Source organism: Purpureocillium lilacinum (genome assembly GCF_023168085.1).
Source record: "Purpureocillium lilacinum CBS 284.36 DNA, scaffold_2, whole genome shotgun sequence".
In the NCBI taxonomy this organism is placed as follows: Eukaryota; Fungi; Ascomycota; class Sordariomycetes; order Hypocreales; family Ophiocordycipitaceae; genus Purpureocillium; species Purpureocillium lilacinum.
Window position 1 is genome coordinate 2,227,946 of NW_027072112.1, and position 21,085 is coordinate 2,249,030.

Sequence of the window (21,085 nt, forward strand, 5' to 3'; positions counted from 1 at the left end):
TGTTGCGTTCACCATTGCTATTGCGAATCATGCCATTGCTGTTTTGTGTGCTCCACGGTCAAGCTACCTCGCATCGGATCACGCTGTCGTGCGCCAACCCGTTGTGCAACAACCCCACCTTGACCTCACACTGAACCGCTTTCAACCCTCACGCTTCTGTCTGTTATTCTACAGTGCTGCCACTGACACTTACCGCCGTTCCGCCGCAGAAGTTGAATATCCTCTCGGTCGCTGCTCCCCTCATTGTCTTCGACACGCCTCGCGGCGCCAGCGCCCCATCCCGGGCAGACTCTCCCCGCACAAAAAGCAGACCTGACGCACCGCCCTCTGGCCCTTTGCGATGGTGCCACAGTTCCCCTCGCAAGCCTTCTATCGAGCGGCCAATTTGACCGTGGATACAAACCATGCCCAGCAAAAGTACCTCGAGGAAGAAGACAAAAGCGTGCTTGACGAGAACATCCTCGACCACAACACCATAGACTCGGGTCTGGAACTCTCGCCTCCAATGGCCGACAGCCGGAGAGAATCATTTGCCGTCTCCGGCACTCTTTTTTCTCCCAAGACTGAGGATTGGCAGTCGGTCGATATGCAGTCGGTGCCTTCGAACAACCCATTTTTCGAGCAACCGAGCGGCAGCAGCAACAACCCTTTCATGCGGATCGACCAGAGCCAAACGCATGCCTTCGGACAACAACAAAGCGGCAGCTGGTTGATGGGTTCCGGCTCCGGCACCACGACCCCCTTCCATCCCTTCGAGTCGATTCCCGCAGAGTACGACGCGGGCTCCTCCATTTTCCAGCGATCGGTGCAGGGTCAGAACGGCTATAACGCGGTCGGCAACATCTTTGCACCTCTCGGCTCTGGCGAGCAGCACATGCCCACGTCCCCGCAGAAAGAATGGATGGCTACGGCTCAGTCTGCCGCCAAGAAGATGCGTTCGAGCAGCCCAGGGATCCGATCCCACAACGATCTCAGAAGAGGAGACGGCATCCGCAAGAAGAATGCCCGCTTCGAGATCCCCGCGGAGCGCAACTTGAACAACATCGACCAACTGATTGCATCCTCGACCGACGAGCAGGAGATCAAAGAGCTCAAACAGCAAAAGCGCCTGCTCCGCAACCGACAAGCAGCGTAAGTTCTCACTCAAAACGCCTAATGCCCCATGGATACGTCGCTAATATCGATTGATGCAGTCTTGACTCAAGGCAGAGGAAGAAGCTACACACTGAGCGGCTCGAGGACGAGAAGAAGCACTACACCGCACTCATCAACGACTTGGAAGAGGAGGTGGGCGGCCTCAAGGCAAAGATGGAGCTGCTGCACCGTGAGAAGCAGTCCTGCATGGACTACATTGAGACACTCACCCTTGAGAAGGACGAGATGATACGAGCCCACACGCTCGAGACGGGAGACCTTCGTAAGAAGGTCGGCATTCTCACCGAACATGTCCAGAGGCTTGAGGCCACACCGCTCGCCACGGCGCAGACGTCCCACATGAACCACGGGTTCCCTGGCGCCTATGATGACATGAACGACATGGACATGACTGGCGCCTGGGACAACGCTGGCTTCCTCAACGACTATGCCCCTGAGCCCGAGGTCAAGCAGGAGATGTCCATCGTTCCCGCAAAGAAGACCGAGGGCGCGGCCTCCGAAGACAGCGACAAGGGTGCTTCTCAGGGTGGACTGCTCTTCATGCTCTTCCTTGTCGGAGCCTTTGTCATGTCGAGGGGTTCCACGCCGCCCATCACGCGCGTGTCTGAGGACGTGCGTGTGGCGTCGGAGACGCTTCTCCAGAACGTGCTCAACGACGCGGGCGTCAAGCCTCAAGCACATGGGCTCCAACCCATGGCTCCTCAGCCGTCTGGGGCGGTCAACTGGCCACAGCCAACGGCGACGGGAGCCCCCGTGGCCGGTATGCACGTCGCGCCCTCCATGCTGGAGGAGCTTGGAGACGCTCTGTCACAGCCATCAGAGCGGCAGACCAACGAGCACATCTTCTCCATGTCGTCCACCCAATACAATGGCGTCCACAATCAAGACTTCAATCCGCCCAAACGATCCACCAGCCAGGGCCGCAAGAACCTTGCCGAGGCGCTCGCAGAGATTCGGGACGACAAGCAGACGGGCGCGGCCGAGGTGTACACGCGATCGCTTCTCTGGAACCAGATTCCCAGGGAAGTGGTTCGAAATTTTGCGAAAATGGTTTCCGAGTGCAGCAACGCACAGAATGAGCAGCAATGCAACGACACGACGTGACGACTACGAAGTACCACGCACAGAAAACAGAACCACACGACTTACTACTTGTTATGATGACGAAATTCTCACGGCCACTTTATCATTAATGCTTTTTTTGCCCGGATTGCGTCTCCTTGCCCGCCTTGTTGGATTGGCTTTTCCTTGGACCCCGTGCATGCCATCACCAATCTATTCAAAGCCATAAACCTCTACGCCGCTCTCGCGCAACCGAACGACACCACCCGCCACTTCAGACCAGTTGCTCACGCACCAAACCATGACTTTGGGCCGATCGCGCCAACTTGCGGGCCCTTTTATTCGAAAAAAACCAGTTGATCCCTCTCTCATTTGTGACCCTACCAGCGAGCGAGCATTTGACTTCATTGTGTTGGTTGGTATATTCCTGGATGGATAACGAGTATACGGTTGGTGCATGGTCCTTTTCTACTTTCGACTCTGTATCGACGTTTTTCGAACTGGTGGCGAGATGAATGGGATTTTGCAGACACGGGAACACGGAACGCGTGGCAGACACTGCAGACAGGTTCCAGTCGGACGCACTTGTACACTGGAGGAGCGGTCTCCTTGGGCGGGCGCAGGAGGCATTTTTTCCGGGATACGGGAAGCGTGACCAGGACGGCCCATGGCTCGCCCGTGCTGTGCTGGGGGAGCCAGACAGGGCACGACGTCTTGAGTGCAGACTGAGAGCGCGAGACGATGGGGTATGGGAACATGCGAAAGCGACGGAATTACGAGACATGAAGCCGCCGACGACCTGTTTCCTCTAGCTTTGAATTTGCGTCTACGGTTGTTAGTATTATCTAGGCAACAAACAGGCTTCTATGGCTTGATGCCGAGGGCCTTTGGGTGAATACGAGTAGCGAGCCACAGGTGACGAAGCATGTGCGGCGCATCGTGACCATGTAGCGTAAGGGAGTCACGATGTCGACGGACGATACAGTACGTGCCTCGACAGTGTGCCTCGAAAGTGTGCCTGGCCTGGGCACGAATGCGCCGGGGAGAGGACGGCCGTGGCGATCAGGCATGGACGGGGAGCAACGTGACGGGAGGCAGCTGCAGGCGGCCCACCACGCGCGAGGTCGGGTGGCTTGCCGCTCGCCACGGCGAGACCTGAGAGCAACGACGGGTGCCTTGGAATCGCCTGCATGCAGAGCCGCGGCGCAGCGTGGGCGCCAAGGCGGGCACGCATCATGCGCGGCGCGCATCACGGACTACATACAAACACGGACACAGAAACACGCACTCACAGATCGAGGTAATGTGTACTGTACCCGTAAAAGAGTACAGTGCTAAACTACGTAGTCTTTTCTTTCGGTGCGGATGTGTGTGTGTGTCTGAGACAGACTCGCCTTGGCCTTGTCTCTCTCTGTCTCTCTGCTAGGCATCCTAGGGTGGTCTCACCGCCCTGCCCACGAGATCGGATGGAGAGACATGTGTGTCTCACTCACTCACCACCCGCCACTGGGGGCTGACTGGCTGGCAAGTGGCTAACATGCATGCAAGCTTTTCCGCGCAGCCGCCCGCATGGGGCGCGTTTACTTTCCTGATGTGAACGCTGCTGCTGCTACTGCTGCTGCTGCACGGGACTGGACTGACCTGTTGGGGAAGGGGGGAGGGGCCTGTGAGGCTGTGGCTACGTACATACGCACGCACGCGCAGTAAGTTTCTGTGCGGGAGGGAAGGGAAGGGAAGAGACGAAAGGCGCAGCGTGCGTGCTTCCAAGTTTAGAAACAAGGCCATCTTCTATCTGTTGGGTTGGGTCCCAAACGGGAAGAAGACCGCCCCGGGGGGCCGGGGGGGCCGGGGGGGGGGGGGGGGGGGGGGCGCTTTTACTACCAACATGGACGGACGTCCTGTGTGTTTGTGCGTAGGTGCAGTACGTACTGTACAGTACTGCACCTAGCCGAGTGACTGTGCCGGTTGTCGGACGAGGACGGGTCTTGGGGAACGGCGATGGCGATGGCGATGACGATGGCAGGGGATAAACTGACGTGCCCGCCGCTTTTCGCATCATCAACCTCCTCCTCTTCCTGAGCCGTCATGCCCTCCCCTAACGCGTCGACGCAGCGAGCGCCCGGGGACAAAAAAAAAAAAAAGAACGACCTCTTGTTTCCCATTTCGTCAGGCCGTGCATGCGGCGTCTCTGCAGTGCGTCGCGCGCACATGTATGTATGGGGTTGTATGCAAGGTAGTTACAATATGTGCTTACAGTACTTGGTACTATCACAGTATTGATAGTGGCGAGAGAGTGCGGCATGTCTGTCTGGACTCTGCATGTAGGTACTCCGTACATCTGCATGCTGATGTCTGCAAGGCTGCGTGCGGGCCCGGACAATGGGCGCCGCCACTCCGGCTCTCTCTCTGTGTCTCGCTAACAATGCTTCTTCGTTTCTTCTTTCTTGTCTTCGCCGACGCCGCATTACCGTATGTGGTAGAACCCCTGCGGAAATGTATGCGCGCAGACAATTCTTTTTCTCTTAGCTGCAATTACTCTACAACATCTTCCTCACCGTCTCTTTGTGTTGTCTTCCCCCTTGACCGCGACTTTCCCCAATATCGAACATGCATGCGCGTCCGGTTGCTAAGTAAAGCAACTCAAAACGCGGCCGCGCCTCATCGAAGACAAAGGTACTGTACTTACTGCGAACGAGAGACGCACGGCTTGTTGGTCGTGAGCTGCTACTGTACTGTACCTGCGGCATGGATTTCTTACGTGAGGGTAAGGCGCGGGACCGACGGTTCCAGCTTATCCCCGGTGATGGGTACGGAGTACGTTACGTGCTGAGTACGGACGCGCACGCGAGAGGCCTGCGCTGTGGCCCCGTGGCCCGCCGATGAGGACGACGTCTTGGCCCGTGTGACTGCATGCGTGTTTGCATGTACGAAGACCCAGTGCCGTATGTATGTGTGTATCGACGCAGGCATGCACTGCGGACCACCGCCGCCTGTTGGTCCTGTTGGTCCCCGCGAAGGAGCTGCTGCCTGGGCGCACGTGAGGAAGGCTGGCGTTGTACGACCGTGATGCCGTTCCTGGCAGACCTTCGCGTTGGACCGAAGCCGGGCGCGCTTTCATGGATATCCGTCCTGCTTGCTGCATTGACGCTCTTTGTCACGGCGGGGCCATGGATGTGCCTCCGGTTATGCCCGTCGACGGAGCACTGGGTATTCCTTATTCTCCCCCCCAAGCACTTCGTGATACCAAGTAAAGTCAACCGCTCGATGCTGGGCCATGGCAGAGGAGGCGGTCGACGCGGGCGAGACTCGCGCATGCATCACCAACCGGGGCGCGTGCATGCAGACTGTTGGGTCGATCTGTGGGACGCATGATCGAACCGTCGTGGAACAACCGCTTGTACATGCTCATTCTCAAAGTACTCGTACATGCCATGCCGTGCCAGGACGCGAATCGCCATGCTGCAACATGCGCTTTACTTCTTCTTCCCACCCTCGCCTGGCGGGTTATACTTTTCTTTCCAGATCCTGCCAAACGGACCCGTCAGTACTGTACCAGCGCACGAGTATAGGGACGGTGTCAAGGTACGCGCCCCTCACTGCCCCGAGGGGCTTCAGCAGGGGTATCCCGGGAGCACAAGAGACTTACCAAGTGTTACCCAGAGTCTTGTTTCCCGCCTTCTCCGCCAGCCGGTAGTATTTTGCCGCCGCAAACTGTCCATCAGTCAGCCTCACATGAACAAAGCAACGGCTCATGTGGACAAAGCAACAGCCGGCGAGCCGCCACCCTGCGGGGCGCATGGTGCAGGAACGAGCGCTGCTTTCCTCGAGGCCCAACATGCGCACAGTCGGGCAGCAGCAAGCAACTGAGGCGCCGGCGCGCATGACGTGCGGCATCCCTCAGCCAGTCGGCCACCCATTGCAAGCTGCTACGGCCGCTGCGGATGTGTCACGGCTGATCGGGGTTGGCTGGAGCAGACGACGGGGCGGGCCTTACCTTGTCCTTCTTGCAGCCGAAGCCCTCCAGATAACACCAGGCGACCTCGTTCATAGCGTCTGGCAGCGGTCAGTCAGCTCAGCCCCTGGCCCCCAATACACGATTCACACCACTCACCGGTGTCGCCAAGGTTCGCTGCGGTTTCATAGTACTGAAGGGTGCTACTGTCAGCGCCAGCCACGAATGCCTCGAGCCCGAAAGGCGCTCACCTGTTTCGCCGCTATCGGATCCTTGGGTATGCCCCATCCGTGACGGAAACAGTTGGCCAGCTCGAATATGGCCAGGACCAACTCCCCTTTGGCCGCGCCTCCCTTCTTAAGGCCCGCCTGGAGCGCCATCTGCTCGACGGCCGCTGAGTTGGATGCCGCCGCCGAAAGGTAGCGGACAGCCCCTTCGGGATCTGGTTCGCATCCCCAGCCGTGTCTGCGAGTCGAACCCGTGAGCGGACCGTTCCAATCACCAAGAGGCTGGGTGCGGAGGGGATGCAACTCACCTCAGCGCGAGCCCGTACAGCACCTGGCTCAGCGGGTTATTTGCCCCTTGCGGATCCGCGAGCCTTGCGAACAGGACCGTCGACTTCTCCAGGTGCCCGGCCTCGTGGAGCTGAATCGCCTCCTGGATGTCCTGGTCGATCTTCTTGGACGACACTGACCTCCCGCGTTGCCGACTCTCAAGGGACATGTCGGCCATCCTGCCCTCGGGCCCGGGAGACGCAGGGCGGCTTCTCGCCAGCTCATTCTGGCCAGCCAATATCGTCGCACGCTTTTCCCACTGCGACTCGGCGCCTTCCTTGTCCTGCGGGTCGGCGGCGATGTCGGGGAGGTTGGTGGGGACATTCTCCGACGACTCTGGCTGCCGTTTGAGGTGCAGGCGGTGCGAGAGGCGACGCTTGGTCGTCGATGAGGACTGGTGACTGGTCTGTGACGAGACGGACGCACTGCGAGAGCGGTGGAAAACGTCTAGACTCCGTCGCGGCGACCTCCCGCCCGACGGAGATGCCGACGCAGGGGCGGACAGGTACAAGTTGTCGTTTGCCCCGTCGCCCGGAGGGTGTAGGACCTCCTGCGAGACGGTGTCAGTCCGTATAAAGGTAAACTCGGGCCCGCCGAGTCCGCGAACAGCCTCCTCTGCCTGCGGCCTCTCGGCCAGCTCTTCCTTCTTCTTAATCAGGTCGCGCAAGCCCATGATGTCTGTGACGCAGGTGGGGCGGCTCGCTGAAAGGCCCTATGCGCGGATTGACACGGCACGAGTCTGCCTGCTCAACGCGGATCGTCTGTTATTTGGTGTCGTCTTTTGACGCGCCGCCGTTCCCATAACCCCAGCTTGTATATATCCTATCCTTTGCGCGCGACGGGCGGTGCGACTCGCGGCTCGGCACCGCAGGCGGCAGGGCGAATCCAGCCAAATCGCTTACGACGAGTGGCTGAGGCGAGGGCGGCAGTGCACCGACGCAACCACGGGTCGCATCCAACGCAAGGCTGTGATCAAACACGGCGGCTGGAAAGCGAGGGCCAATCTCGTGGACATGCGATTCGCCTCGTCGCGCGGCGCCTGGCTCCTCCTCTCACTCTTTGGTGCAGTTTGTGCCGCCTGGTGTAGAAGACGTCTTTTGCTTCAGGCTTGCAGGCAGGGGAGCTGGCGGCCGTTTACCGTTGGCGGGTGCCGTTTGTGGCGATGAGCACAAAACGCGTGATGGCGGGGGAGGGGTCCAAGAAGGGGGGCCGACGTTGGCGAGCGTGCATTCATGGCGGCGGAGGGGCGGGGGAAGCTTGACGACTCCAGCGTCAGCAATGAGCGAGTCTCATCCGCAGGGCATCGAGTGGGCTGGGCAGGGCAGGGCAGGGCAGTCAGCACGATGGGGAGCAGCTTCCACGGGGGGATGGAACCGGCGCTGGAAAGACTGGAAGGACCGCCACATGGTGCCTGCCTCCACTGTCAGTGGTGGCTTCCCAAGCAAGGAAGCGGCGCGGCTGGGCTCTCCCTCCAATAGCATCTTGAGCATCTTCCAACGGACAGGGCACGCGCGAGACGCAGACGGGCGAGAGCACCTCAGGCAGGGGGGACGGGGACCTCGGGGCATTGCGTAGCGCCCGTCCCCAGCCCATGCTGGCGCTAACAGCAGCCTGCACACACTTCCAGTTGACGCGCCACCAAAATAGAAGCAGAGCACTCTCACCAGCCCTGCCTGCTTCATGGCTGTGTTCTGCCACTCTCCAGCCCTCCTCTCATCTGCATCGTGACGGCACCGGCGATAGTGAAAGTGAGGTCGTAATGATGGGACGGGAACATGGAAACGACGCCGGGCCACGGTACAGACTTACACACCGCCGAGTGGCATCGAAAATTAGTTCCTGTGGTGCAGATAAAATACGCAGGCATACATACACAGTGACAAGTCACGTCTTCATGTTTTCCGTTACTCTTCGTATTTTCTTCATTCGGCTATGATACCGCTATCTTTTCTTCTTCATTTCTTTGTTTCTTCATCTTTCCTCGTCTCGCGAGTCCTCTTGCCGTTCACTCAACGCCTTCTATGGCGTCATGGCAAAAGGGGCACGCACGTAGTGGAGAGCTACCAAGCTCCGGCCGGAGCAGTCAGCGTCTCATCGTGCATCGTCGGTTCCTCCGCCGTCAAGCAGTCCTATGCCTGTTCAAGGGAGAACAGTGGGTATCGCCGTGAAGAAAGAAATCAACGCACAACAAACATGTCTAGATGGGCAGGAAGTCCTTGGGGTTCTCATAGTCCGAGTCGTCCGAGTTGGCCTCGATAAACTCGGCCACGTCGTCTGAATCGACGTCGTCCAAGTCTACCGAGCCGCCGTCGCTCGACACGTCGTCCATGTCTTGGTCCGCCCCGGCTGCGTTGCCTCGAAGGACGCTTGCCCTCTCGCGGTGCGGTAGCTTGCATCCCTTGTTCTTACACACGCCCGTGTTGCTGAAGTCGGGGCATTCGAAGACGTGCCGCTCGCCGCACTCGGCTCCCTTGTCGCAGTAGCCGCAGAAGCCAAACGCCTCGCACACGGGCGCAGTGGGAGCTGCTTTGGAGTGAGTAAACACGCAATCGGGCTTGGCACAGTAGCCCTTGGCATAATGCAGGCAGTTGGGCACTCGTTCCGGGGTCAGCTCATGGGAGAGGTCGCACGACTCGCCGTTGGCGCACTTCCCGTCCTTGAGAAAGTCTTTGCACACGGCGACCTTGTGCGGGTCGTGTATGAACCGACACGATGGGCCCTTGGGGCATGAACCTGTAACGTCAGTCAGTCGTGGCCCGTACACACCGTAACATCCGTGATTTCGAGGGATTGCCCGGTCCAAGCTTGTCATGTAATATTTACCAGTCGAAGAAAAGATCCTGCACGGCACGTCGATCTTCTTGACGCCGCCGGATCGCCTGCCAACAGTCAGCCAATCGCCCGCCCGGGGGACTGGGACATACCGATGGTCCTGCACCACGCGGTTGGCGACGAGATTGCCTGTCTTGGTCCGATGGAATACGACACCGGCAATCGTGGTAGTCTTGGGCGTTTCGATCGAGGCGGTGGAGTCGTCTTTGTCCATGTCAGCGCCGCGGTTACTAGTCGTCATCCATCGTGGCGTACCTTTTATCCTTGCCAGCTTCTTTCCTCCGTCCATAACACGGAACCGCAGCCCGGCAATGGTAAGCTCATTTCTGACATCCTGGGGTGATGGGTTAGATACGGTAGAGGACGAAACCTGCTGCAGCATAAAGTCGTTGAACCGCATCTTCTCCTTGTATCGGTGATTTCGCATCTTGCGCTGGCGCGTCTCTTCGATGGCCTTGACCCGGTTCTGTGCTTCTTTCTCGTACACGTTGGCGTTGATGAGCTGGCGGTGCCGGTCGTTTCTCGTCACCCAGGCTGTCGAACCATCGGGGGTGACGCTGCCGCTGGGGGTACTGGCCTCGGTGCCAGGCCGCGAGTTGTTCATATGAAGAGTGCGATGGCGGTGTGGTGCCGGTGCGCCCCGTCCTCGTCCACCTCTATAGCCGCCACGCGAGTAAGCGTACGGGGCGGCTGAGTGTCGATATTGATTATCTGAATAGTGTGAGCGGCGTCGGTAGGGCCCGGGCATGTAGGTCTCACGCCGTGTCGGTGCCGGGTGCATGCTCTGTGCTTGGCCAGATCCAGTTTGTTGATTCTTGTGCCGGTTGATTTGTCCTGTGTTCCTGGGAGTGAGTGGCGAGGCGTGCAAACGCGTCGAGGTGATGCACGTACCGGCAAGCTGGCCGATGCGAGCCAGAAGCTCCTTGTCTTCTTCCGACATTCCGTATGCTCTTGAGGGTATCTGAATGCAAAAGACGGAAAAACAAGGGATGCGACGAATGCTTCGCGGGTGACCGTTTGGCGAAGCAAAGAACGGACTTGGGAGGTTGAAAGGTTGAGGCGGATGCAAGGCCGCTGGAACGAACCACCCAGAAGTTGGAACAAGGCGCTGAACGCTGAGTCAGCGCGGATCTGCCAGCTGCCAGAACAATGCGCCAGTCGATGGACGGTTGCCGTTTGCACAGCGTCAACTACATTCGCAATCTTCCCGCACACAGCCTCTCCAATTTACCCGCTCTCGCAAGATCGTTGCCTACGACTGTCGAATCCCTCCACGCCAATCCTACGTCCCACAAGGACGACTCACACGACGCCCTCGGACGCCAAGTTTTGGGCCCAACCATGGCGTCCTGGGAGCTCCTCGACGAGCGAAGCGAATCTGAGCTCCACAAGACCCGATTGCTCAATGTCGAAGAGAAACCATTCAAGCGAATCACGAAGCGACTTGGCGCCATCTCGTCGGCTGTTTCGAGCGCGGGCGAAGCTCGCAATGGCGCTGAGCCGTCGGCCCTTCTCACCAGCGATTCTCTACGCGAGGACCTGACCTTCGACTTTGCCGCCTTCGACAGCAGCATCGCTCGGTTCCAGTTCTTACACGATGCGAATCAGCGGGAACGGGAACGATACGAGGCGGACAAGCAGCAGATCCTAGCCGAGTGCCAGGAGGTGCGAGGCAGCAACGGGCAGCTGCGGGAACAGCTCGAGGCAGCACGCGCAACGCTGGCGCAGCGCAAAAAGTTTGACGAGCTGGCGGAGAAGATAACCTCGAACCGGCTGCTGCGGCCGCGCGAAGACCAGCGCGTCAACCTGGCCAAGCTGGAGGACGAGTGCCGTGACCTCGAGCGTGAGAGCGACACGTACAGCGCGACGTGGCGTGAGCGACGCGACCAGTTCAACAAGATCATGGAGGAGGGCATGATGCTGCGGCGACAGATCCGCGACGAGAAGGAAGAAGTCGACCGGCGGGAAGGCATGAATGAGGGAGGCGAGGACGATGCGGACGCCGACAAGGAGGACAAGGAAGGCCAGACGCCCAAGAACGCACCCAGCGAGCACCCGACTCCGCGACCGGATGGCGACAGCCAGACCAAGGCTGGCGAGAGCGAAGGCGAGACTCCACGCCCAGTCTCGAGCGGTGCTCTCACCCCGTCTGCCGGCACGCCCCGCCCGGAGAAACCAAAGACCAAATCTTCGTTGTCAAGAGACGCAAGGCAGCGGCTCGAGGCACAGGATGCGCCGACGCCGTCCAGCCAGGCAGACGATGCACCGCGTGAAGACGTGGAGATGGAAGAGCGCGAGCAGCTTGACAAGGAGGACATCGAGGAAGGGGAGGAGCTTGACGAGGAGGGCGGCGAGGCCTCAGGAGATAAGCCGGCGAGCAACGCAGACACCATGGAGGTTGACGACTAGAAGACTGGATGAGCTTGGTCGACTCACCGCAACGCATTTGCCAGAGGCATCCAGACCAGAGATACCACGGTTCAGGGATAGGGACAAAGGGCGCGGCGTTAATTAGATTCACTTTCGTTCTTTCGATCTACAAATGTGGTATTTCCCCTCCCGTCTGCGTGAAACATAACAAGTCCATGCCTCTTTATACTCTACCCCGTAGAATGTATTCATGCTCGTCTACGCGGCCTTGGCCTGCGCCAGGACCGCCTTGGCGGCTTCCAAATCGGCCGCGTTCGGGTTGGACTCTTCGCTCGCCGCGATCTGTTCCTCGAGCTTCGTCACGGCATTCGCGATGCGCTCCTTCAGTGGGCCGAAGACGGCCTTGGTCTGCTCGACTGCGGTTTGCTACACGACGTGATGCCGTTTCCTCTGCGTCAGCCTTTATTCAACTCGACCCAAGAGCGCACGAAGCCAACCCCCATCTGATTTCGTTTGTTCAGACCTCTCCTGAGAGGGAGAGCCGTCTTCGTCGTCAGACGGAGGAAGGGGAGGGGAGAGAGACGGCAGCTTCCTCACCTGCTGCTTCAGCATAAACTCGTCGTTGCCGTCCTCGCTCGCGGCGCCGCTGGCCTTGATCCGCTCCTCGAGGGACTTGACCTGGGCCTCCTGCTGCGCGAGCTCCTTGTGGTACGACGCCTCCTCCTTGAGCAGCCGCTGGACGGAGCCGGACGCGATGGCGAGGGGCGAGGGGGCGGGCATGGCGGCGGCGGACTGCTGGCGGGTGCACTTCCTTTCTTGAGGGTCGGGTTGTCTATTCCTCCTGCTCGACGACGCGGGGTCGTTTGTCGTGTACGGAGAATCGACGTGGGAAGGCTGCGAGGATCGTCGAAGAGCTAGGGAGGCTGGCGCTTTGCGAGGTTGCGAGGTCCAAGCGATGGGAAGGAGCGGCGGGTAGGCAGGCAGAGTGGCAGGGTGTCGTGCGGTGCTGTGTATCTGCGGGTGCCTGGAAATGACGGTAGATCACACATTGGACGTGGGGTTCTCGACGCATGGCGGGGCAGGGAGCAACCAGGCGCCGGCGCGCCGCCGAAGAAACACGCGACCCGCCAACACGGTCAGGGGCCGTGGAGCAACATCACCGGCTTCACACTCTTGTCCGCCACAACAGACAGCGCACACTCACGTTGAAGACTGCGCAATGCGCATACGTCATGTTACTAGATCATGATTATTGGATCAAACTACAGACTGCCTACCCAACACCACCCATTCCATCATAGCGCCTCCAGGACACAATCCCAACCGCGGCCCTCCCTCAACCATTGCAATCGCACGCATTCAGGTACTAGAGCTGTGTCCCCTTTTAGAATCTTCCTGATCATCAGCCGGTAACCCTTCTCGAGCGGTCCGTGGTATCTCCCAGCAAACGCCATCAACGCCGTCTTGAACAAGCCAATGCCCAACAATGCACCAAGTCAGTAATCATACACGAGCCAGACGCAGCATGTAGTAGCTGGTCGGCCGCGGCTTCATTACTTCCGCGAAAACGTTTCCAACAAAGATGCATTACGCCTCGACGGCCACAGCGTGCGCGCTGACGGCCGCGGGCTCCGGCTCGTTCTGGTGGGAGATCTCGCCGCCGGCCTCGCGCTCGGCCCAGTCGCCCCAGAGGCCACGCTTGCCTCGTACACGGATAGGGGCGCCAAGGTCCGGGCCTTGCTCGACCTTGATGGCGTCCTTGGTGGCCAGGACCAGGCACTCAAAAAACATCTTGGTGGCCTCGGCCTTTGTCGTGCGCTTCTCGGGCAGCAGGTTCTGGAACACGACTTGCGACTTCTTGCGCGTCTCGGCGTTCGTGGCCGCTTCTGAGCCGAACAGGTCGCGCAGGATGTGGACAGCATGCTTAGTGCCGACCGATACGGGGCCGCTGTCGGCCGGGTGCACGAGCGGTACCGTCGTCTCGTCAAACGCAGGCATCGGACTGCCCATGTCTCGGTCGTGGTGGTCGTCGTCGGCCGGAATTTCCAGAATAGTGCCGTCCGCGGCCACGCTCTGGTTGCCAAGCCCTTGGCCGTCGAAGCCAAAGTCGGTGTCATCTCCGAGTTCGAGGCGGGGCGACTTCAAGGCGCCTTGCTCGCTGTCAACGTCGGCGATGCCGCTGTCGCGCTTGCGCTTCAGCTCGCTGATTCCACGTATCGCGTCGAGAGAGAGCATGCCGCGGAGCTCGGGAGCCCACGCGGCGCTGCGGCCTTCAGACATGATGGCCGAGACGAATCCGCCACTCTTCTGCATCTCCATCAGAGCCAGAAGGAATGGGTCGCGGGGAAGGAATGCGGCGGGCTTGATGATGTTGTGTCGGTCCGCCTGCTGCTGCTTGATGTGGCTGCTCGACAGCGCGATCTCGTCGTCGGGCAGCATGATTTTCTGCTTCTTGGAGCGCTGCGTGGGTCGCCGGACGAGCGTGGTCTCTGTGTCGTCGAGGGGCTCGTACAGGTCCGTCTGGTTGTGTCTCGAGTACTCTTCCTCCACCTCTCGAGCGAGGGCCTCGTCAATGTCCGATAGCGGCGACTCGGATATCCGCGCACGGTTCAGCGCCGCGGCGCCCAGCTCGGGCATGGCAGACTGATCATCAACATTGAAGCCAAAGTCGTCGTCTCCCATCGGGATGTCGCCTTCTCCGTCAGCGATGCGGACGCCATCTTCGCCAAAGTCGAGCGCGTTGGAATCGTCCTTGCCATGGCGGGGCATGATGTCGAGCTCGCTCAACACGTCATCCTCGAAGTCACGCGCCGCGGGCGCGTCTCGGCCCATTTCGATGCTTTGGCTGGGGCCGCCGTCCATGTCGATACCGAAGTCGAGTCCAAGATCGAGATCGTCCATGGGAACGAGATCGTCCTCGTCCAAGGCGCTGTTGCCCTGGAGGAACTGGCTGTTATCAAAGTCTTCTTGGAGGTTAATGTCCCTGTTGTGGCTGATGCGTCCCTTGCGACCGACCGGGGTGGCAGTCACGTCGTCGACCTGCGACAAGAGCCACGACGCGTCGGGCGGGGGCGGAAGCTCGAGGTTGTCATATGGTGTGATCTTGTCTGGCAGCAGCAGCGCCTCGCGGTTCGAGACTTGCAGGTTGGCAGCGAGGTCATTGTTACCACTAGATCGGAAGGCCTGAGGAGCAGGTTAGCAGGGATGTACGTGCGCTCGCGTCATGGCTGGGGAGAGGGGCCTACCATCTTGATCTTCATCATGGCCTCGTTGCAGTCGTCAAGCAAATAGCGCGTCTTGCGCTGGTATATCCTCACGACGCCGAGCAGCAGCTGGCCGCTGAGGCGCAGGGCCATGGGCGCCTGGTTGGGCGTGATGATGGCCTCGACGCTGTCGGTGACATTGGACTGGAGGATGTGGTTCTTGGAGAGCTTGCGCTCGAGGTTGGCCGAGAGCCAGACGCGGGCGAGCGGCCCGCTCTTGTTGAGCAGCGTCTCCGAGTAGAACATGGCGGCGACGGGGGCGCGGCGCGCGGCGGTGAAAGGACCGCAAGGGCAAGCAGGCAGGCGACGAGCGATGCAGAAGGTCGGCAGCGGCTACCAGGAGGCGAGCCAACGCCGGCAGAGGAGGTGGTGGCGGAGGGCAGTCGCGCGGTCGGGGCGGAGGTGAGTAAACACAGGACCAGGGGTGCGCGTTGCGGGTGGATAAACAAGCAGCGGGACCCGTGTCAGGCCAGATTCACGCGCGCCCAAGAAAACAGCGCGACGGCATGAAGCAAGCGAGGACAGAGCAATCGCGAGAAGCGTGTCGTCGCTGCGCGCGGCGAGGGCCGGTGCGATGGAAGCGACGTGCGGCGACGCGAAGAGGGAGCGGCGGGCGTGGGTGGTGATGGACGACGACGGGAGAGAGGAAGAATGGGAGCCGTGAGTTTGGGCGGTTGTTGGAGGGGACGGGGAGGCGGGCGGGCGAGGTGGACGACGCCGCTGGCGCTGGGCCGGGCTGGGCTGGGGGCACCGCCAGTCGTGACTAAAATGGCGTGGCTGGGGTGACGGAACGGGCGTGCGGCCGTGGGTGCGTGGCTCATTCGCGCGGTACGTACCCGCCGAAGCTGGAACGGGGCCCCACTGGTTGCGTCCATCTGACCACTGGCCGCACGCGGATGCACGTGGGACGAGCGGAACAACGGTAGGCCCGGGATCCGGGGCTGGATGTGGCCGAAGCCCCAGCCACGCCTCTGCCCGTGCTGCCGTGACCCGTCCAGCCCGTTGACCGCCATGCCATCCATCGTTCCAGGGCAGATGGAACCCGATGCCGCCTGAAGTTGGTTCGGCCAGGTACCTTGTTCTCGGGCATGCCATACCTGGACCAACGTCGAGCCTTTGCGCCGCGGTCACACCATCGGCCCCATTGCGCCCAGCAAAACATTAGTTATATGTCCTTCGCATCTAGAGTGGAGTGCAAGGCAAGCAGGACTAGTAGCGACATGGTGTCAATGGCCCACGTACGAGTATGCGTGGCATCTCTCCCTTGTGTCGAGGCTTTCCTCATCCCCGGCGACCTGAGGCCCGGCCCGTCGGCGGAGCGCCTGTACTTTCTACTTGCATGCAATTCATGCGCGACACCCGGCTGCGCCTGCGACCGCCCCTCCCCCAGACGCGGTGGGAGCCAGCGCATCGCCGCTGCAAGTCGCGCCGCGAGCCCACCGCCAGGCTGGGTACCTAAGTACCTAGGCGATCAGATTGCTACCTTTTTCTCGCGTCTGCACTCCCCGCGGCGTACCTGACCCGGATCCCTCGTGTCTCGCATTCTGTGTTTGGGAACCTCGACTGTGGCTCAGCTTCCCACATGGCGCCTCGCCTGCCATTTGACCGGCCGCCGGCCTGCCGCTGGCCACAGCGCTCGCGTCCACTGCGACGGCGCCCCCATGGCCACCTCACTCCACTCCACTCCGTCCCGTCAGGTTGGACGGACGGGGCTCAACCTGTGGATGGATCCTGGCATTGGCCCCCTGGCAATTGGACCGCTGTCTCCCGGCGCCACACCCCATGTTGGCAGCACCTGGAACGTGTGTGGAAACTTACCAACTTGTCCTCCCTGACGACACTTGTTCTTGGAACCACCGACATCGTCCTCAACTCACCCGCGCCGACGCTCCATTCTCCTCTACCGACCGCATACAAACCGGGGCACCTAGACGCGCACTTCTTGCCGGCGACATTGCCATTGCCCCCGTTCCCCATGATCTGCCAGAGCACCCGCTCGCTCGTCGGCCGGTGATCCTCGTGCACCTCCTGCACCGGCGCGCTGCGCTTTGTGCGCGACGATGCAGTTGCCATGGCAGGGGAGCCAGGGCGCAAACCATGGGCCTCTGCTCCCTACGTCCGCCAGTAACAGTGTCCCGACCATCTCTGGCTTCGCCCAAGACTCGGACGGCGACAGGCCACCGTCACGGCCTCGACATGTCAGGACGACTTCGGCGCACGCGCGGGTACGACGCTACACTAATGCTTTTCTTACTTAGAAGCTTCAATGCTGACCGATTTTTTTTCCAGAGCGTTGCCGACGAGTTCTCGTACATGACCCCGAGCGAGGCGGCCGCCCAGCTGCGAACCTCTCTAACCCAGGGGCTCACGCCCACCGAAGCCCTCACGCGACTCGGCGAGTACGGCCCGAACGAGATACCCCACGAGGACCCGGAGCCGTTATGGCTGCGATTCGTCAAGCAGTTTCAAGAGCCACTCATTGTGCTGCTGCTCGTCTCCGCGGGGACGTCTCTGCTGCTGGGCAACATGGACGATGCTGTCAGCATCACAGTGGCCGTCACCATTGTTGTCACTGTGGGCTTTGTCCAAGAATACCGATCGGAGCAGTCGATCGAGGCCCTCAACCACCTCGTCCCGAACCACGCCCATCTGGTGCGCGGGGGGCCAGCAAAGCCGCAGGGCACACCCAAGGCGTCTTCTTGGCCACCCGCCGCATTGGATGGCGCAGACGGGTCATTGAGCCCAGGTCTCAAGACTCCTGCTGAAGACGTTCTCGATGCGACATCAGCCAAGGTCATGGCCGGCCAGTTAGTCCCAGGCGATCTAGTGCTCTTTACCACCGGCGATCGCATCCCCGCCGACATACGAGTCACCAAGGCGGCGGACCTCACCATCGATGAATCCAACTTGACTGGAGAGACCGACCCCGTTCGAGTAACCACCGAAGCGCGATCGCGCAGAATCAATGCTCTCGGTATCAGCCATGTCCAGCTCCCTCGGCCGTCGACTCTAGCGCCAGGCGATGTCCAAGGCGACCACGCGAACAACAGCACACATAACATCGCGTACATGGGAACGCTGGTCAAATCTGGCTACGGACAGGGCATTGTGTTTGCCACAGGAGGCAGCACGCATTTTGGCACTATCGCGACGAGCGTGACGGGTACCGAGAGTCCGCGGTCACCTTTACAGCTGTCCATGGACGATCTCGGGTCTCAGCTCAGCAAGGCCTCTTTTGCCGTCATTGCCCTGATCTCACTTGTGGGCTGGCTGCAAGGCAAGGGTCTGCTCGAAATTTTCACCATCTCCATCTCTTTGGCCGTCGCCGCCATCCCAGAAGGCTTGCCCATCATCGTTACTGTTACGTTGGCCCTCGGAGTGCACCGAATGGCTAGACACAATGCCATTGTTCGCCGCATGCCCAAGGTCGAGACATTGGGATCGGTGAATGTGGTGTGCACGGACAAGACGGGTATGTTTCGCTGTGAAACGGACTGAGGCATCAGATGAACTAACAATTACTCGCAGGAACGCTGACGACAAATCATATGACAACCTCCGAGATGTGGTGCTTTGGAGCAGGAGGTGCGTTTGACGTCGTGTCGGACGCCGAATCTCTCGAGAACAAGGTCAGCCAGGCGTCGATGCGGATCCTTCGCATCGGCAACATTGCCAACAATGCACGGCTTGCTCAAAAGTATACGGACAACGGAGCGGCAGCCACAGCTGTCTTGTCCTCGACCATCGGTCGCGAGGATGCCGCACCGTACACCAGGTGGGTCGGGCAGCCGACGGACGTGGCCATGCTAGACTTGCTTGATAAGTTCAACGAGCACGATGCGCGCGAATCTGTCGGCCCTCGCGTCACCGAGATCCCATTCAGCTCCGAACGCAAGTGGATGGGCGTCACGATTGGGTCCGATGCCAAGGGCGATAAGGAGTACGCGTACATGAAGGGTTCCATCGAAAAGGTGCTTGCGGCCTGCGACACCTATCTTGAACGCGACGGACGCGAGATTGTGCTCGACTCTTCCCGGCGTCAGGAGGCCCTGGCTGCAGCAGAAACCATGGCGGCCAAGGGCCTCAGGGTACTGGCTTTCGCCAGTGGACCCGTTAACAGGTTGGCAAAGGGACGTTCGACGCCTGGGGCACACCGCAGTGGCACACCCGGGCAGGACGGCTCGGGCTCTCCGTTGCCAGGATCGGACGATGCGTATAGGGATCTCACCTTTGCCGGCCTGGTTGGCATGAGTGATCCACCGAGACCTGGCGTCGCGCGGTCCATCAGGCGACTGATGAGAGGCGGCGTCAAGGTCATCATGATCACTGGTGACGCGGAGACGACGGCTCTGGCAATTGGTAAGCAGCTGGGCATGACGATTGCTGCGCCTAGCCATCATGGAACGAGCCAGTCGACGGTGAAGTCCGTTTTGAGGGGCGACGAGGTAGACCAGATGTCTGAGCAAGACCTGGCGCAGGCACTGCAGCACACGACCATCTTTGCGCGAACGAACCCCGACCATAAACTGAAAATTATTAGAGCGCTGCAGTCTCGAGGCGACATCGTGGCCATGACGGGGGATGGCGTCAACGACGCACCGGCGTTGAAGAAGGCCGACATTGGCATCTCGATGGGCCGCCACGGGACTGACGTTGCCAAAGAAGCGGCGGACATGATTCTCACAGACGACGACTTCTCGACCATTCTGCACGCCATAGAGGAGGGCAAGGGCATCTTCAACAACATTCAGAACTTCTTGACGTTTCAGCTCAGCACCAGCGCCGCGGGCCTGTCGCTCGTTTTTCTCTGCACCTGCTTTGGCTTCAGGACGCCCCTGAACGCCATGCAGATTCTTTGGATTAGTGAGTGCAGTCCGAATCAGAAAGGTCGGCATGATGGGATCTTTTGCTAACAACTGCACCGCAGACATAATCATGGACGGTCCTCCAGCACAGTCGCTCGGCGTCGAAAAGGTTGACCCGGACGTCATGAACCGGCCGCCGCGAAACCGAGGCGACCCCGTTCTCACTAGGGCGGTGCTCATGCGCGTGCTGACGTCGGCATCCATTATCATGATCGGCACGATGCTGATATATAGCCGGGAAATGCTGGCCGACGGGCAGGTGACGCGGCGAGACACGACCATGACGTTTACGTGCTTCGTCTTCTTCGACATGTTCAACGCGCTCAGCTGCCGGTCAGAGTCTAAGTCCATCTTCCGCGGCGAGATGGGGCTGTTTGCGAACAACCTGTTCAACTGGGCCGTGTCCCTCAGCCTGGTGTGCCAGCTGCTCGTTATATACATGCCGTGGCTGCAGGAGGTGTTCCAGACTGAGGCACTCGGCTTTGGCGACTTGGTTCGACTGGTTGCGCTTTGCAGCACAGTGTTTTGGGCGGACGAGCTGCGGAAATACCTTAAATACGGCAAGAGGCGTTTGGGCAGCGGATACAGCCAAGCGGTATAAGAATCGGGATTCTGGATGGTGGGAGGTGTAGTTCCATGGCTCTTGCCTGGCCCGGTCCGGTGTCGGAGGGTAAGGTCGTGTATTGATGACGCTATATATGTCTGGCGGCGGCGGTGTTTTCTCGTTTTGCATAGCCTCGTGCTGCTGTGCCGCGTGCACATCACAATGTAAACTCTGTACAATCAACTCGGGCGCTTCGGCATATTGGCGTGCGTGGAACAGGTTTTTGAGGCGTGAATGTCGCTGTCGCGGGCGGCTGGGCCGTGTTATAGACCCAGGTGCGACGTAACTTGGGCAATTGGGGAGTAATAGTGGGCTGACAGCGGACGCTGCCCAGCGCTCCAACGACATCCCCTGGCGGCACAGCTGGCCCAACCCACTTCGTGTCCAGTACTCTTGCAACCTCCATCCTGCGTCGTGTAGCTTCGTCA

At 60.1% G+C, this 21,085-nt stretch overlaps 7 protein-coding genes across 7 annotated transcripts; 3 read left to right on the forward strand and 4 right to left on the reverse strand.

The window, feature by feature from the left end:
* Window positions 1–340: 340 nt before the first annotated feature.
* On the forward strand, window positions 341–2,259 carry PLICBS_002445 (uncharacterized protein; the record flags this gene model as incomplete). Its single annotated transcript, XM_018322123.1, has 2 exons — window positions 341–1,131; window positions 1,194–2,259. 2 exons carry the CDS (start codon window positions 341–343, stop codon window positions 2,257–2,259), a joined length of 1,857 nt encoding a protein of 618 aa, XP_018179603.1.
* Window positions 2,260–5,690: 3,431 nt separating this feature from the next.
* On the reverse strand, window positions 5,691–7,396 carry PLICBS_002446 (uncharacterized protein; the record flags this gene model as incomplete). Its single annotated transcript, XM_018322124.2, has 6 exons — window positions 5,691–5,742; window positions 5,864–5,928; window positions 6,212–6,270; window positions 6,329–6,362; window positions 6,421–6,634; window positions 6,705–7,396. The coding sequence occupies 6 exons, from the start codon at window positions 7,394–7,396 to the stop codon at window positions 5,691–5,693; spliced, it is 1,116 nt and encodes a 371-aa protein (XP_018179604.2).
* A 1,524-nt stretch (window positions 7,397–8,920) lies between these two features.
* On the reverse strand, window positions 8,921–10,159 carry PLICBS_002447 (uncharacterized protein; the record flags this gene model as incomplete). Its single annotated transcript, XM_018322125.2, has 4 exons — window positions 8,921–9,456; window positions 9,547–9,602; window positions 9,648–9,759; window positions 9,811–10,159. The coding sequence occupies 4 exons, from the start codon at window positions 10,157–10,159 to the stop codon at window positions 8,921–8,923; spliced, it is 1,053 nt and encodes a 350-aa protein (XP_018179605.2).
* Window positions 10,160–10,896: 737 nt separating this feature from the next.
* PLICBS_002448 (uncharacterized protein) lies at window positions 10,897–11,964 on the forward strand (the record flags this gene model as incomplete). Its single annotated transcript, XM_018322126.2, has 1 exon — window positions 10,897–11,964. The coding sequence occupies one exon, from the start codon at window positions 10,897–10,899 to the stop codon at window positions 11,962–11,964; it is 1,068 nt and encodes a 355-aa protein (XP_018179606.2).
* A 219-nt stretch (window positions 11,965–12,183) lies between these two features.
* On the reverse strand, window positions 12,184–12,705 carry PLICBS_002449 (uncharacterized protein; the record flags this gene model as incomplete). Its single annotated transcript, XM_018322127.2, has 2 exons — window positions 12,184–12,333; window positions 12,523–12,705. 2 exons carry the CDS (start codon window positions 12,703–12,705, stop codon window positions 12,184–12,186), a joined length of 333 nt encoding a protein of 110 aa, XP_018179607.2.
* An 807-nt stretch (window positions 12,706–13,512) lies between these two features.
* On the reverse strand, window positions 13,513–15,434 carry PLICBS_002450 (sister chromatid cohesion protein 1; the record flags this gene model as incomplete). Its single annotated transcript, XM_018322128.2, has 2 exons — window positions 13,513–15,108; window positions 15,171–15,434. The coding sequence occupies 2 exons, from the start codon at window positions 15,432–15,434 to the stop codon at window positions 13,513–13,515; spliced, it is 1,860 nt and encodes a 619-aa protein (XP_018179608.1).
* Window positions 15,435–17,248: 1,814 nt separating this feature from the next.
* On the forward strand, window positions 17,249–20,654 carry PLICBS_002451 (high affinity Ca2+/Mn2+ P-type ATPase-like protein; the record flags this gene model as incomplete). Its single annotated transcript, XM_018322129.2, has 4 exons — window positions 17,249–17,413; window positions 17,478–18,660; window positions 18,717–20,051; window positions 20,116–20,654. 4 exons carry the CDS (start codon window positions 17,249–17,251, stop codon window positions 20,652–20,654), a joined length of 3,222 nt encoding a protein of 1,073 aa, XP_018179609.2.
* Window positions 20,655–21,085: the final 431 nt, after the last annotated feature.